Consider the following 15,113-nt stretch of genomic DNA (forward strand, 5'->3'; position numbering starts at 1 on the left):
AATCGTACCAGTAATACTGCATGCACACACGCACGCACACAAGTGAACAGGCTGTGGCTGGACCAAGTTCGTCCGGCATGCTATTTGCCGACCCCTGGCAGAGCCCGGACAGAGAGGCGCAAGAGTCTGGGTAGGGGTAAGCGAGAGAGAGAGAGAGAGTGAGTGTGTGAGACTGAGAGAGAGAGATTGGGGGCCACGAGAGACGCTGCTGCCAGGGGGGGGGCCTGTCTAAGATGGGCATCATCTCACGACATGGTTTGGCCCGCGCTATGCAATAAAGAGGAAGATGTTTGTGATGGCAAGCTCTTCTTTTTTCTACCCTGCCGGACTTCGGTTCACGCCTATCTTTTGGGGGGATGAGGAGAAGCCCTGCTGGTTCCCAGGACAGGGCACTGGGATATTGATAGAAAGCGCGGGGTTTTGGCTGTTCATCGTCGTAGCGAGTCAGAAGCCAAGGATGGGCGTTTCATGCTAAGTCGAGCTTGGGAGGCAGAAAATGTTCAGTCTTGTCTTGTCTGACAACACCCCCCGAGTTTTGACTTTTTTGGAGTCGCATCCCGATGCTTGGACGGCGATATCAATGCGCTGCATCTGCATTGATATTGCCAGGGATTATTTTTTTGGTGAGGGGAAATAAGAGAGGAGCAGACGTCCGTGAGCTCTTTTTTTTTGTGCCTTTTTTTGCTTTTTTGCTTTCCCAGTCATCCGGTAACGCTGACCTTGATGGTTCGTTTGGGATTACCAGCGGGCACTTGTTATTTGTCTGTGATGGTATTATGCAGGATGCCTTGTTTCAACTGCTGGATTGGGAGAAAGGTGTACCTATAATTAGGTGTTGTCGTTCCGTCTTATACACGTTAAACGGGTAGATGATGATTTAAGTCCGTAATATAGCTTTTTCGCTACTAATTAACCCGGATTACAATGTTTGGGGGCTAGATATTGATGACTGGAATTAACATGTTGATGATGTGGTGAGCAAGAGTATGGAAGCAACAACAACAAAAAATCTGTATCCTTATTCTATCTATCATCTTTTTTTCGTTTCGGCCATCAAGGCCATCTCTACCATCGCTTAAACTCTATCATCCCAAATCTGAAATGATTCCAAGCACATGACACAAAAAAACAAAGAAAACAAACCAAAGTGTTCTAAAGCCAAGCATGGGGTTCGCCGAAGCCGGTTTCAGGTCTCAGCTGCAACAACAACCATCGAGAAATGCCAAAACGACAACAACCCCTAGGTAACCCTTCATCTTTCCAAACATGTCTAACCAGAGACTGGTGTGCTCGCCGTAAGGCTGAAGTTCTGCAGTTGTTCTGTGATGGGCTGTGCAATAGCCACGACCTCTTCTTCCGTCGAAGTTTCTGTTTTCTGCTGCTCCACAGCTGTCTCGGCGCTCGTGAGTCCCTTTCGGATAGCCAAAACGCTGTCTACAATGACGGCATCTATGCCTTCTTTGACCTGACGCTGCAATGATTGTTAGTTCGAACGACGACGAAAAGAAATTGTTATAATAGTGTGGCGTTTGCCAGCGGTCGGAGACTTACCTGAACCATCATCGGGTCGTTATTAAGCGTGCCGTAACTGACACACACCAACCCGTTCTCCTTCACAACCCTCACGAGGCGGGGGCTGTTGATCAGGGGCTCCGCTGCGGAAACAATGCCGAGGAGGTTCCAGCGGCTAGCGAAGCGGATGGCCTCCTGCAGCGATGAGGCTCGGACATCTCCGACAGGGGAGACGCCGGCATCTGTCAGGAACAGAATCGGAATGGAGGGTTGCTTGAAGCTGAGACACAAACAAATATCCGGGTTGAAGGAGCTGAAGATGATGTGGCGCTCCCCCGCCAGGTCGTAGACTTTGGAGAGCACGGTGTCGCAGAAGGAGTTTAGTTCCACCGCATACGTATCCATCTCGTGTTCCTCGCTTTCATGGAGCATGGGATACTTCATTTCAATGTTGAAACCGATATGTTCCGGTAGCTTTCGGAACAAGTCTTCCAATGTCGCAAAAGGCGCCTGAATAAAGTTGCCTCGGGAGTTGGCCTTGTATCCCTTCTCTTTGAAGTCTCTAGTGTGTTTCATGCGCTCCTCCATCTCCTGTTGTAAACCGGAACCGGCGTAGCCCATGGACTGTGACCGCTGTGGGGTAAAGCTGTTGCTGCGCGTCCGGCCAACAGTCGATTTTCCGCTGTGGGCTGGGCTGTTTTTGCGGTTGCTGTTGTTTCTCCTACCATCCGGGTTGATGTGCAAGAACTGCTCCAAGGTGAGCGTGTGAACAGGAGCATCGATGCCAGTTTCGCTGACGAGAAAGTCGTGGTAGATGACTGGGACATGATCTTTGGTGAGCTGCACATCAAACTCGACATACTGAGCTCCCAGATTAGCCGCAGCAATGAAAGACGGCAAAGTGTTCTCGCCGAGCTGAAGGGATTTGTTGGAGGTAATGTTTTTTCCGAGACCTCGATGACCAATGAGCATGGTGGACGACAGCTTTTTCCAGTACGTCTGTCTGGAAGTAATCTCCATGTTAGGGTGATAGAAGGGTGTAATAACCAAAAAGTTGAAGTTGACTGTTCCAATAACCTCCAAGCTGCTATTCATAATGGGCACACACAAGTCGCCTTGCAGATTCATACGGCCAGTGCCAAGTGATGGCTTGACAGACGACATAAGGGCCACGGCACGGCCGATCTTGTTCTTATTGTTTCCAGAATAAGTTGGGACAATGTCGAAGAGAAGCTTGACCTTGGATGCGTCTCGAGTTGTAAAGACGATCGGCTCGGTAGCAATATGCTCGTGGACCGGAAGATCAATAATAGTTGATTCTCCCTGAGCCCCGTTGGCGGTCACTACGACGGACAAAGCTGTATCAAGCTGCGTGTTGTGTGCCTCTGCCAGAGGAACGCTATCAAGAGTTACCGCATCAAGCTTCTTTCGAATATCCATAGATCCAAGGCTAACCAAGACCAGGCTTTCATTGGTCAGATAACGATGACCAAACGTCTTGACAAGTTCAGCTGGTCGCGGCGCCGGTGGAGATTCATTCGAACGACGGCCGTCAATGGAAGATGAGATCTCTGTAGGGTTCAATGGTGGAGATGCAGTCACGGCTCTGACAGCCGCCTCTGATTCGTCAGTATGAGCCGCGAGAAGCCTCGCGATCTGCATATGACCACGCAAAGAGGCATGCTCAGTGGCTGTCCAGCCAGATGCATCTGGCTTGGTGATATCCGCCCCAGCATCGATGAGCAAGTTGACAACAGAGAGGGAGCCGTCAACCGCAGCGACGTGCAAAGGGGTCCAGGCATAGGACTTCTCTGTGATTTCCACATCGGCCTTTTGCAACTTGCTCTCCAGGATGACACGAGCACACTCATCATGCCCAAACCTGGCGGCAACGTGGAGAGCCGTCTCGCCCGTCTTGTCGGTCCAGTTAACATTCACACCCGCATCGACAAGCATCTTGACAATAACAGTGTAGTTGGATTTGGTAGCAAGCGCAAGGACGGCGCCAGACTTGGCAACCGTCTTTCGGATTTCCGGCTTGGCCTCACTGCTGCCCTGCCAATTTTCGCCCTGGAGTAGAGCCTGGGTGGTCAGAGGATGGCCGCCGATGACGCTGAGATGGAGCGGCGCATATCCATCACTGTCCTGCCACTCAGGGGCATCGATTCCGTCTTTGACGTCAAATTGATTCCACTGCTGCATCCTGGCCATGATAATTTGGCACACAACAACGAATCCAAACTGGGCAGCATAGTGCAGCGGTAGCCGGCCAAAGGTGTCAGGGCTCTTCAGAGCGGCTCGCTGGTTTTCAGACATATTGTCAAACAGATATTCAAGGATCTGCACAGCTTCATCGTCCTTTCCGAGCAGAGCGGATTCGTGCTTGTTTATTTCCTTGACTTGGACAGCAGAGGAGACAGCAGGCTGCAGATGCCTGTTGTTGAAATGTGTGCCAACAGGAACGGGGTACGTATTGGCGTCCTCGTTTGTGGGCGCAGATTTGGTGCGGCCAATGTGAATGACTAGGCGGTGGATGCAATTCCGTCCATTGATGTCTTCTGGCTCATCGAGATCTTTGATATGTTGCAAAAGATATGCAATACAGGCCCGGGATCTTCCCGAAATCGACCGTTGCAAGAGATTGAGCAACAATGGCTGTGACGAAGTCTCTGACGAGACGACATGAGCATCAGCCAATCCGGATTTCAGCGACTCAACGTCATTGCTGCGGACAGCCTGCTCCAGAGTATCGAGCTGGCCCTGTGGCATATGAAGATATACCCTGGCAGAGGATCTACCGAGGGAATGAGTAGACCGCTCTGACGTGGAATCATCTATGTTCTGCGCGTCTCCCAACACCGAAAGCCACCGGTTGATCTCGCTGAGAAGTCTGACGACGTTTCCATCCCGCGCAAAAGGCTTTGGATCAACCTTTGTTGAGATGTATCTGTGCTGAGAGGCGATTCCGGGCACCTTCTTGTCGGCCTTTTTCGTGATCTTGACAAACCCCTTGCGGTTTATTTCACCAAACCACTGCAGGTTTCTCAACTGGCTTCTCAGCTCCAAGAGCGCACCCATGACCTCCTCAATCTCGTCCTGGTCCAGGGTCGCGACGACATCGGGCACGCGTCCATAGCGATTCTGTAAAAGGTTGACGCGTCGGCAAGCCTCGGCGTACTTTTTATTATAAAAGGAGTCGACATCTTCAAGATTACGGTCGAGGGCAAAGGAAAGCTCTGCGTGGGAATGAGTTAGGGAGGAGGCTCGGCCTCAACAAGGGAGAGTAGCGTTCAAGGCAGCCCACCTGCTGGATCTACGGTTTTGCCATTCCGGGCTTTCTCGGCGGCGGCCTTGACGATTTTCTTGAGGCCCTTGTAGTTGATATAGGCGCCGGCCCATTCAGGGACTTGGTTTCGCGGAAGGCTTTGGAAGAGGGCCGTTTCAGTGAATGCCTCCAATTGACCCCGAGCAACTCACTTTCGTCCAAACTTCATGTTTTCTTCCCAGCTCGCCCGATTTTTTCCTATCTTTCCTCCTTCGGTATGCTTCTTATTCTCAGCCTGCTTATGCTGATTGATTGGTCAGAGCTCTGTGTGGGGGTTTCTGTCAGACGTTTTTTTTTTCCCGACTTCTGATGGAGGGGCAGTTTGTATGCGTATCAAATCGTCGTATGAACGGCGATCCAGATTGTGGCGGTATGGTATTATCGGGAGGGTAGAAGAATGTTACTACTCACAAAAGTAGAAGCGCAATCCCGCCAATTTTCAACAAAAGGACCGGTGAGAACTGGAGAAAGAAAGTTAGAGCGCGGAAAAGAGACAGCGAGCCTGGATTCGCAGGGGCGGTAGAACAAGGTAAAAGAGGTAGACCACAGCAGAGCAGAGCAGACCGCGTGATGATGACCAGCCTCCACGTTCCTCAACAAGCTCTAACAAATGCGGGTAGCCACCAAACAATCCATAGCCCGGCGGCGCTGAGTCTAGAATTTCTCGCAAACTCACGGGGGGGAGTGAATGATGACGGAGCGGAAGTGGGAAGCCGAGGACCTACTTGCACAAGCACAACGGGTTGCGTGTTATCGCAGACGCATATGATAAGCAGCTCGGTCTCTCTCGACCAGCAACGGATTGCTCGCAATGTCCAACAACGGCTCGCAGGGAGCAGCCAGTGGCGTCGGTCACACGTCCGTGTTCTTGGGACTTGAAGGTGAATTATTCGCTGGCAAGGCTCATCTGACATGCGGCAGACAGGACAGGACAGGGTCCGCAGAAGCGATGTTCGGAGGCCACGCCGCCTTTTTCAACGTCGTCCGGTGGAGATGGCTCCTTTGGAGGAGGGAAAAAAGAGGAAAGAGGAAGAAGAGATGAATCAGACTGTTTGACTCTCTCCACCCCATCCATCACCACCCACTTTTGGCAGCGTCACTAGCGGTCATAAGTATCGGTAGGCGAGAGACTGGAGGTTTTTAGTACAACAGCCTCCATCTCGCAAACAGACCAATTCACCCAGTCGCTGCGATAAAAAAAAACCGACACTTACCCAAAGCCAAAAGGACCCTGAATCGAAGCTGCGCGCCACTCGCCCCGGTGGAGCACCGTGTCGCCTTCTGGAGTCCCCCCTGAGAGATTCCTTGCAGTGACATGAAGCCGTTGGAGCACATGGAGCACATGCGATGCTTGAGTGGACACGCCGCGCCTCGTGACCGAGCCGGCTCTTCCATTCCGGTCTTGCCGCCAGGCCAGTTCGCTTTGCTGCTGTCTCACTGTGGCATGCCCGCTGAGATCGCTGAGATCGCTGAGAGTTAGTGGGCTGAGGCACTTCCAGGCACGCCCGCGCATCACTGTGGCGCTGGGTTTCGGAACAAACCTAACACGGTACCAACAGCACTGTAAGCATCGATATTTTTCGGCGCTAGCCACCGCCACTTCTCCAGATCTGAACACACGATGACTAGCAGCTGGAGAATCACCAAGATAAAAATGGAAGTTGGACACATTGATCGTTATTAAACTCGTGCCACAGTAGCATTGAATTTGGGTAATTGATGCGGTCATCATCGTCATGCTTGTACTGGACAGTAATTGGTGGCTTTCCAGCCCCAGTTCTCCAGTTCCCCTCCCACCAGAAAGCGCCGGTATGCAACACGCGAGAAATGTTGGCCATCACCAACTGTTCCATATACAAATATTGGGTGTCAGTAATACAACACGACAAGTAGTTCTCCGTAGATAATGATAGAAAGTTTGGGTTCAAGTCTGTCGTTTTTTCCCTTCTTTCTTCCTTCTCTCATCCTTCAGTTCTCATCATCCTCTCATTAGTCACAGCCATTCTCCGAAGCACGCTGTCTTCACTTGGTAGACAAGTCGGCCAAGCTGGGAGTAATTGCCCAGGCCTCGGTCTCGTGAGCTTGGACTCAACTGTGTTCCCATGGTCGAACAATTCGAATTTATCAGACCTTGTCGCATGTACAGGCAAAGACGTCCCTGACTGTGCGTGCGCGACTTCTTCGGGAAGGGGTGTAGCATCTTCACTCTCTAGAAGTGACTGCGGTGTCGATCCAATCAAAGCGGTACTCTCCATGAGTTGTGTCAGCTCTTGGTCCAACTGCTCGCTTCTTTGTGTGGCCGTCTTGCCAATGTGGAGTGCCATTGAAGCTCGAAAGGTCCGTGAGAACTCGGGGTAGAGGAGCTTGCTCTCAATGGATATCGTAGTTTTTCTCACAAACTCATACTCTTTCCATATGCTCTCCAGCTGCAGCACTCTGCTTTTGGTCCTGTATATCTCTTTCTCAGAGGATGGCCTCTCTTTTGGGGGCCCGGCCTCTTGGGCCAATGTGTTGAGGAGTTTCGTAAATGAGGGGCCGGAAACCTTCAAGTTGACTAAAAGAGACTTTGACGGCTTGTCTGGACCACCAAGACCACAAATGTCCAACAAAACTCGTATTCGCTCAGCAACGTACGAGGTATTCTCGCCATCCCCTCCCACTTTAAGCAGCGTCTGCAAAGTCGACTGGGAGCGTGCGAAGCTGGACGTCAATCGAACTGCAGCTTTCCAGTCCAGAGCATTGATGCATTCGTCAAGGAAGTATTTGACTAAATCCAAGCTCAGGTTTACTCCAGAATGCACACATGAAATGAAAAACGCCGCAGCCTGGTCAAAGAGCTTGAAGTGAAGCAGACCGCCAATGATTTCTTCTACCAAAGGTTGTGAAAGTGGTAGATGGTCCCAGATATAGTCCCCGGTCAGAGTTCGGCGTCTAGAGTCCAGCGCCCAAGGTAGAAGATTTGGGTTTTCTTCAATGTCTGATACGTGCCTCCGGCGAACTTTTGCGCCAGTTCGATTGTCGAGCCCAGTTATGCATGCGAGTGCTCGTAAAAATCTTCCGTGGTTATTAGTGCATTGGTAATGGTTTAAGATGGCGATGAATGTGGATGGTGTAGGCTGTAGCAGTCGGTATTGGAAGAACGAAGCTACTAGCGCCTCGGCAAATGAATGGTGGCCTGACTTGTTGAACGCAACAATGAGCGTGTTGTAGGTGTGTATATCTGGCGGATGTGACGAAACTAGCAAGTTATAGCAAATCCTGCCAACTTTCTCCTTCATATTGAGATTCGAGGAAGCAGCCAAAGATCTCAGGCGCTTGTTCAATAGGATGGTGTTGTCCCGAGCTCTAGCTGAGTCGATAGATCGGAATGTGAAACCCTGACTTCCTTTCTCCAGTAAAGTCCGGGCTTTTTGAAGCGAGGGGCCGGACTGGTCCTCGGGGAGATATCTGGTACGGTCCAAAAGTTTCCGAACAAGGGTCTCTGTACTCAGGGATTCGCGGAGCAGCTGGGCCTGATTCCGGGGTTCTCGGTAATATCTCCCATTCGCACTCTCCTCTTGCATTATTGCACCTTCAAGCCTATCGTAATCCATCTGCCTCTTGGGATTCCGCAACGGACCGTCTGAACAGCCGTAGTGTTCGTGCTTTAAAGCTTCGACAAGATCGGATGCGCTTATGGTTGCTGGTTGGTGTATTTCCTTCATGTAAGGGCGGTTGTTGTATATCTTCTTTAGGCTCTGCCATAGCGTATCCATCTGTCGAAGACTGAGTTCCGGAGCTGTTGAGTCGTCGTCCGAGCTGGGCCGTTGCCGGCCATCCTGAAGGTCGGCCAATTCCTTTCGAACTTCGTCTAGCTGACGATCTAGCTCTTTCCTGCGATCATCCTTCCTGACAGCATCTACCAATGCTGCCGTGGCGAATACCGAGCTGTAGCATGCTGTGAAGAGCTCGGCGAACGTCGGCTTGCGGCGAGCAGAGACCGGTCTCTTGCCCAGGGTCTCAATGGCGCTGGTGCAGGCCTTGCACCCGCTGCGAGGAGCCTTTCCGGCTCTGGAGAGAATCGTCTGCATCACCCAGGCATTTGTAGGCACAGATGAGGTTTCCGAGTGAGGCAGCGCGAGTTATGGCCGTCAATTGACGTCGAAGCTCTAAGTGTAATGGAAATCCACGAAAATCGAACGATGCTCCAAGAGAGGTTTCTACGACGTCACGTGATTTGCCAATTCCCCCACCTGATGAAATTGACCTCTCTTACAACATGCGTAATTCATGGGAGTCGGAGCAGAAAATATCACGAAATTGGTATTTATTTTCTTCTTTGATTCCTTTCCAAAGCCTCTTTTCATACGTCAAAGCTTGGAAATACGCAAAAATGTTTGCCCTTATACTGACAGCAGAGCTGACGGGGTTTGTGCTCTGATTTTGCCCCGCGATCTCATAGCATGCATTCACTCACATGAAAACAGCGTGACAAATTTGCGCCCCGATGATACGCAAGACAACCCGTTCTGGTACATGTTCAAGGTCCAGTGTACGTCTTGCAGAGAGACTCATGAGAATTATGTTGGAGTAAACCGCTTCGTGCGTTAATCTCTCATATCGAATACTGTCCACGAAACTCACATTCCTGAGCAGGAAACCAACGAAATGAGCGGCAGTCGGGGCGAGGCCAACTTTGTTTGGAGATGCAAGAACTGCAAGGTATATTCTGCGGCTACTCTTATGAAGTTTCTGGATGGATTCTAACATGCTTTGTTTTCTTATAGCGAGAGTCATCCGCGACGATCAAGGCAGCTCCGTCAGCCTATGAGCAGGGAGAGCCCCCAAAGGCGCAAAAGGTGTTTGAGTTTGACTGCAGAGGTTTGGAGTTTACAGAGTTCAAGGCAGAGGTATGTCAATGGTTCATCCCCAACTGAGCATATGAAATTCGTTGCTGATGATGCTTCGTTTGAACAGGGCGAGTGGCTGGCCGATGGAATTGACTCCGGCACCAAGTTTACCGGAATTGAGCTGATAGACGGAGAATGGTTTGACTATGACGAAAAGGCGAGCGAGGAGGTCAGCATCAAGGAGCTGGTATGGGAAATAAGGAGAGCATAATGTACAACTGTTGATTCCAGTTTAGCAAATAAATACCTGATCGAAAAGCTCGTCCAACTGCGCATCACAGTAGAAGTGCTTCAATGCCCGATTAAATGCACTCCCCACAAAATCATCAAGACACCCCTGCCCCACACCTGTCCATCACGGTGCTGAACTTGAAAAGCTTCCAACTTGTCCTCGCTTTCACTTACTGCAGCAGCTGAACGGAACGGAGCAGCGCAACTCACCACATGGCAGCCGTCACCGCAAACTCCTCGGCAATCACCTTCCTCACGGACGCTGCCCATTTGCTTCGAGATGCAGCTCCAGAGACATCGGCGCATCTCCTGAGCCAGAGGGCAGGGCTTCTATACTCTCACGACATGGCGCCCTCAGACCTTGAACGACAGCATGTCTGCGCTGCCTGTGGTCACATCATGGTCCCCGGACAAGGAACTCAACTGAAATTGGAGACACTGAGGGCCACGAGGAGAAAGACACGGGCTTCCAAAACGACAAAACCTGGCTCTGCGCGAGAGCGATCCAAGGATTGGACGTGTGGCTTCTGCGCCAGAGTCACCAGAATCCCCCTTTCGGCTCCCGAACCTATCACGCGTCACAAGGCTTCCAAGGCAAAGATGCAAAAGCCCACTGGCAACGTCGAGGCACAAAAACCAGCCACTGCGAACGCGAGCAGCAAGAAGCGCGCCAAGAATCGCAAGGCGGGATTGCAGGCTTTGCTCTCTGGCCAGCAGCGCCAATCGAACTCGCTATCACTTGCGGACTTTATGATGAAATAAATCGGCATATCAATGATCCATGACCTTGTCAACTATCCTTATCTGGCGACCATGACGACAAAATTCTCATCTCGAATAACGGCAGCGCTGAATGTTGAAGAGCAGTGGGAAACGAAGCACCTGATTTTCATGCGCCAGCGCCAGGCAGATGCATCGGGAACGTTCTAGTGCAGGCCAGCCCGTATGACATAACCGCGACCGTTAAAATTGCCCCTCCAAAAAATTTAAGACCCCGCCGTCCAGCCAAAACACTGCAGGGTGCATTTTTGCGACAACCTCAATTTTTCTAGTCGTCTTTTTTTTTCTCGTCTCTTTTCTCCATTCTTCTTCGTTGTGTTTTCGCAATACCCGAATCAAAATGGCTGCCGAAAGCGAAAAGCAGAATTTCTTCGAGCCTATCGGAAACCAGGCGCAGGGTCTGGCAACTGGAACCGATGGCGCTGCCGCCGAGGATGATGATATCAAGCCCGTCGACGAGATTGAGTCGCTGTGCATGAACTGCCACGAAAATGTCAGTCGCCATATGCTTCAAGCCCTCCCGAGACGCCGTGATCATAGATTAACCAAGATTTTAGGGCATGACAAGGCTCCTCCTTACCCAGATCCCCTACTTCCGCGAGGTCGTCATCATGTCTTTCTCCTGCGACCACTGCAACTTCCAGAACAATGAGATCCAGCCAGCCGGAACCATTCAGCCCAAGGGCACACACTACGAACTGCGCTTAACCGCCCTCGCCGACTTCTCTCGCCAGGTCGTCAAATCCGACACCGCGACCGTCAAGTTCATCGAGATCGACCTCGAAATCCCTGCAGGCCGCGGCCAGCTGACAAATATTGAGGGCCTACTAACAGGCGTCGTTGACGACTTGGAGATGGGACAGGAGGCGCGCAAGGAGCAGGCCCCTGAAATCTTCGACAAGGTTGCAGAGATTATCAAGAAGAGCAGGGCCATGCTGGCGGGAGACTCGTTCCCCTTCCGCGTCTACGTCGACGACCCTGCCGGCAACTCTTTCATCGCGCCCGACCTCAAGGACGGTGTTGGCAAGTGGGAGAAGCACGAATACGCCCGTACTCCTGAGCAGAACCAGGCCCTCGGTCTCGCGGACAGCGACGCCAACGCCGACCCCACACTCAACAACCCAGGCCTCACTGAGGATGGCGAAATCATCCCCAACGAGGTCTACAGTTTCCCAGCCACATGCCCCGGCTGCATGCACTCCTGCACAACACACATGAAGATGGTCGACATCCCCCACTTCAAGCAAGTCGTGCTCATGTCGACTGTGTGCGACGCCTGCGGTTACCGCTCCAACGACGTCAAGACCGGTGGCGAAATCCCCGATTACGGCGAGAAGATCATCCTCGAGGTCGACGGCGATATTGATCTCGCCCGTGACATCCTCAAGAGCGAGACCTGCGGCCTCGAGTGCCCCGAGCTCGAGCTGCACGTCAACCCAGGTACCCTAGGCGGCCGCTTCACAACCGTCGAGGGTCTCCTCACGCAGGTCCGTAACGATCTCCACAGCCAGATCTTTGAGGCTGGCGAGGGTGGCGACTCCCTTCGCTCCGATGAGAAGTCCCAGTGGGACAAGTTCTTCGCCAACTTGGACAACGCCATTGCGGGTACCAAGCCCTTTACCGTCATCCTGACGGATCCCTTTGCCAGCAGCTACGTGCAGTCGCTGGTTGACCCCCCGGCACCAGATCCCAAGATCAAGAAGGAGAGATACACGAGGACGGAGGAGGAAGAGGAGGAGCTGGGTCTGGCAGATATGAAGGTTGAGGGATATGAGGAGCCTGAAAAGGAAGAGGCCAAGGCGGAGGCTGAGGCTGAGGCAAACTAAACACTGATTTTAACTTATGATGATGAGAAATAAAGTAAAACTGAAAAGGGCATTTCAAGACATGGGATATGGGTTTGGAAAATAAAATATCTTCTCAAACAGAGACCTAACGATGAGTCTCGACTGGTCATAGTGAAAGACTCCTCACAAGTGCTGAAACTCTTCAACAACCTAATCTTTTCCTTCTTCTTCTTATTGACAGGAGGCAAAATGTCCCCGAGCCATGAACAAATATCCGATACATCTACATATTTTCATTACCTGCCATCGATAGAAGCTCCAGAGTACTTAATATGGCAGCATGATATGGAGGAGGAAGAAAACAGAATATAGAAATCAGCCTCAAAGGTTGACGACGAGGGCACTTCCCCCTGAATACCCTCAAAGATGCCCACCTTGCTGGCTCAACAATTCCCAGCGCCAGTCCCTAATGTTCGCCGCTCTGTATGTTCAACATTACCACAGTAATCCCTTTGGTTCTTATAACTAACTAATGTGGCTACGTTTAGGGCACGAAAGCTCTGCAAGACCAGGCCATTGCTCGATCACAAGAGCTTCGACGCTTATGGGAACTCGACCAGCTTCCTCGCCTTGGGTTCACCGATCGACTATTCATGCAGTGGCAGACAGCGCTTAAAGCGGCCTATACTGGGTTTGAGATGATCCTTGATAGCCCTGAAGAGCGTGTCCCAGATGCTTACAAAAAGCATCTTCTTGGACAGTTTCCGGTTCGTGCAAAGCAGTTGTGGTAGCTGGCAACTGGGTAGTTGTAGAAGAGGTGTGGTATCTATCATTCAAGGATGTTATCGAGAGCTCTGGCACAGGGAATCAAGTTCTACAAAAGGGTTTCCGTTTCCCTTTCGTTGGTTTTATTTCGCATTTTTGGGCATGGGTTGTCCCCGAAAGCCATATTCTCACACAAATGAATACTCGCCAAGGTATTTGTTGAACATTTTCGTTCAACATACGACGCAACGAATGCTGCAGCTTTGAGATTTCCAGTAGTCGCCCAAACATACTTGACTGTTAGCGTCCCTTCGGTGTTTTTTTCTAATTATCTCTACTTGGCTTTCCACCAGTATATGCAAAAAGATTCCACGTAGTAGTTGCGCCTAAAGACTGCCAGTTTACTACCAATGAACTCTGGTAGTGGTTGGCAAATGCGAGACCATCGGCGCAACAACTGATATTCCTTCGGCATTACCAACGATTTGCAATTATGACTTCGATTGACCCATTGGCATGTTTGTGCGACTATTACCATACTTTCCTTAACCAGCTCGGACTAATTAAGACACAACGAAATGTGCGAGAATCTACATATGTACTGGTGAATTAGCTACGGTATATCACCTACTACTGGGTAGGTACCTACTTTGCATGTTGAGGTAGCGTAGACTTGCCAATACGAATATATCAGACTAGGTGGCACAGGGAGATAGCTAGTCCCAGAAGGCACCAGTCCATTTAACCTGTAATGACACTTCAAGTCACTGGGAAATAAACGATGTCTACACATACATATCCATTTCTGTGAATCCCTCTCGAATATTAGAGTGGCCTTCTATAATACGCACTATCTCGGTCACAGAGTCAAGGTTGTCTTTGTGTACTACTTGCTCATGATGGATGGACCTCGTTGATTTGCATTGAATGGAACATATGAGCTCGATGATATTACTTGTTCATACAAAAAAAAAAACCCTGAGAAATAGACGGTGCCGCTCTCTTTCCCAAAGGCGAATCCTCATGGCAAGGCAACATGCACAATATTGAGATATTTGGCAGTGTATCTCAATGATACTGCAGAAGGAGTTCATACCTGGTGGCCTATCTGGATGGAAAACCGCTGAGGAAGTGTCATTATCCGAAAACGAGAAGTTGATGATTGGAAAATACCAAGCTACAAATAACAGGAGAAGAGCAAGTGGTATAAAAACAACATGGCTAGAGAATTGCCATGAACAAAACACAAAGAGAAGCTCGGAGGGGGATTGCAGCCCTGATGACGCTCAGCAAATGGTGCTCTGCGTTGAGATGCTGCACAATTCGTTTGATCCCCTTCAGAGTTGCGTACGGAGGAGCAACATGACCAAGAAGAGGTGAGAGAAAGACCAGGGAGGGAAAAGAGAATAATAAAAGCTTTGAAATGTCGTAGAAGAAAGTAGAAAGTGCCGATTTTCTCAGATAAATGCGTTTCAGCTGCCAGGAAGTGCCAGTGGTGGTAAAGTTGCACCTCTGGCTATGGCTGGTTCCTTCATTAACTTTTATATCATTCCTGTGCATCTTGCATACATGAATAAGGTATTAATTACTGCTCTTTAGTGAGATGGATATCCCCCCCTCTCCTCCACCAACCAGCTTGACAAAAAACGTACAGCACACCCTCAAAAACCAGTCTCCTCCAAGAAATATATATACTACAGTACATGTATTAAGAAGTCCAGTATCTCGTCAGCCTCGTCATCGTTGAATACATGAAAAAAGAAAGGCCAGCTTCAGGAAATTTTTTATATAACAGAAGCCGCCACCCCGGAACCCATTCCCAGC

General features: G+C 50.4%; 6 protein-coding genes across 6 annotated transcripts; 4 read left to right on the top strand and 2 right to left on the bottom strand.

The window, feature by feature from the left end:
• Positions 1–1,270: 1,270 nt before the first annotated feature.
• Triagg1_4733 (uncharacterized protein) lies at positions 1,271–5,006 on the bottom strand (the record flags this gene model as incomplete). The annotated part of the gene is made up of 4 exons (XM_062899169.1): positions 1,271–1,471; positions 1,552–4,748; positions 4,817–4,935; positions 4,990–5,006. 4 exons carry the CDS (start codon positions 5,004–5,006, stop codon positions 1,271–1,273), a joined length of 3,534 nt encoding a protein of 1,177 aa, XP_062756313.1.
• Positions 5,007–6,798: 1,792 nt separating this feature from the next.
• On the bottom strand, positions 6,799–8,907 carry Triagg1_4734 (uncharacterized protein; the record flags this gene model as incomplete). Its single annotated transcript, XM_062899170.1, has 1 exon — positions 6,799–8,907. One exon carries the CDS (start codon positions 8,905–8,907, stop codon positions 6,799–6,801), a length of 2,109 nt encoding a protein of 702 aa, XP_062756314.1.
• Positions 8,908–9,209: 302 nt separating this feature from the next.
• On the top strand, positions 9,210–9,969 carry Triagg1_4735 (uncharacterized protein; the record flags this gene model as incomplete). Its single annotated transcript, XM_062899171.1, has 6 exons — positions 9,210–9,244; positions 9,304–9,418; positions 9,473–9,538; positions 9,604–9,726; positions 9,794–9,913; positions 9,958–9,969. 6 exons carry the CDS (start codon positions 9,210–9,212, stop codon positions 9,967–9,969), a joined length of 471 nt encoding a protein of 156 aa, XP_062756315.1.
• A 201-nt stretch (positions 9,970–10,170) lies between these two features.
• Triagg1_4736 (uncharacterized protein) lies at positions 10,171–10,719 on the top strand (the record flags this gene model as incomplete). The annotated part of the gene is made up of 1 exon (XM_062899172.1): positions 10,171–10,719. The coding sequence occupies one exon, from the start codon at positions 10,171–10,173 to the stop codon at positions 10,717–10,719; it is 549 nt and encodes a 182-aa protein (XP_062756316.1).
• A 358-nt stretch (positions 10,720–11,077) lies between these two features.
• Triagg1_4737 (uncharacterized protein) lies at positions 11,078–12,563 on the top strand (the record flags this gene model as incomplete). The annotated part of the gene is made up of 2 exons (XM_062899173.1): positions 11,078–11,230; positions 11,295–12,563. The coding sequence occupies 2 exons, from the start codon at positions 11,078–11,080 to the stop codon at positions 12,561–12,563; spliced, it is 1,422 nt and encodes a 473-aa protein (XP_062756317.1).
• Positions 12,564–12,950: 387 nt separating this feature from the next.
• Positions 12,951–13,315, top strand: Triagg1_4738 (uncharacterized protein; the record flags this gene model as incomplete). Its single annotated transcript, XM_062899174.1, has 2 exons — positions 12,951–13,007; positions 13,073–13,315. 2 exons carry the CDS (start codon positions 12,951–12,953, stop codon positions 13,313–13,315), a joined length of 300 nt encoding a protein of 99 aa, XP_062756318.1.
• Between the last annotated feature and the right edge of the window lie 1,798 nt (positions 13,316–15,113).

Source organism: Trichoderma aggressivum (assembly GCF_033847375.1).
Source record: "Trichoderma aggressivum f. europaeum strain CBS 100526 chromosome Unknown scaffold_015, whole genome shotgun sequence".
NCBI lineage: Eukaryota > Fungi > Ascomycota > Sordariomycetes > Hypocreales > Hypocreaceae > Trichoderma > Trichoderma aggressivum.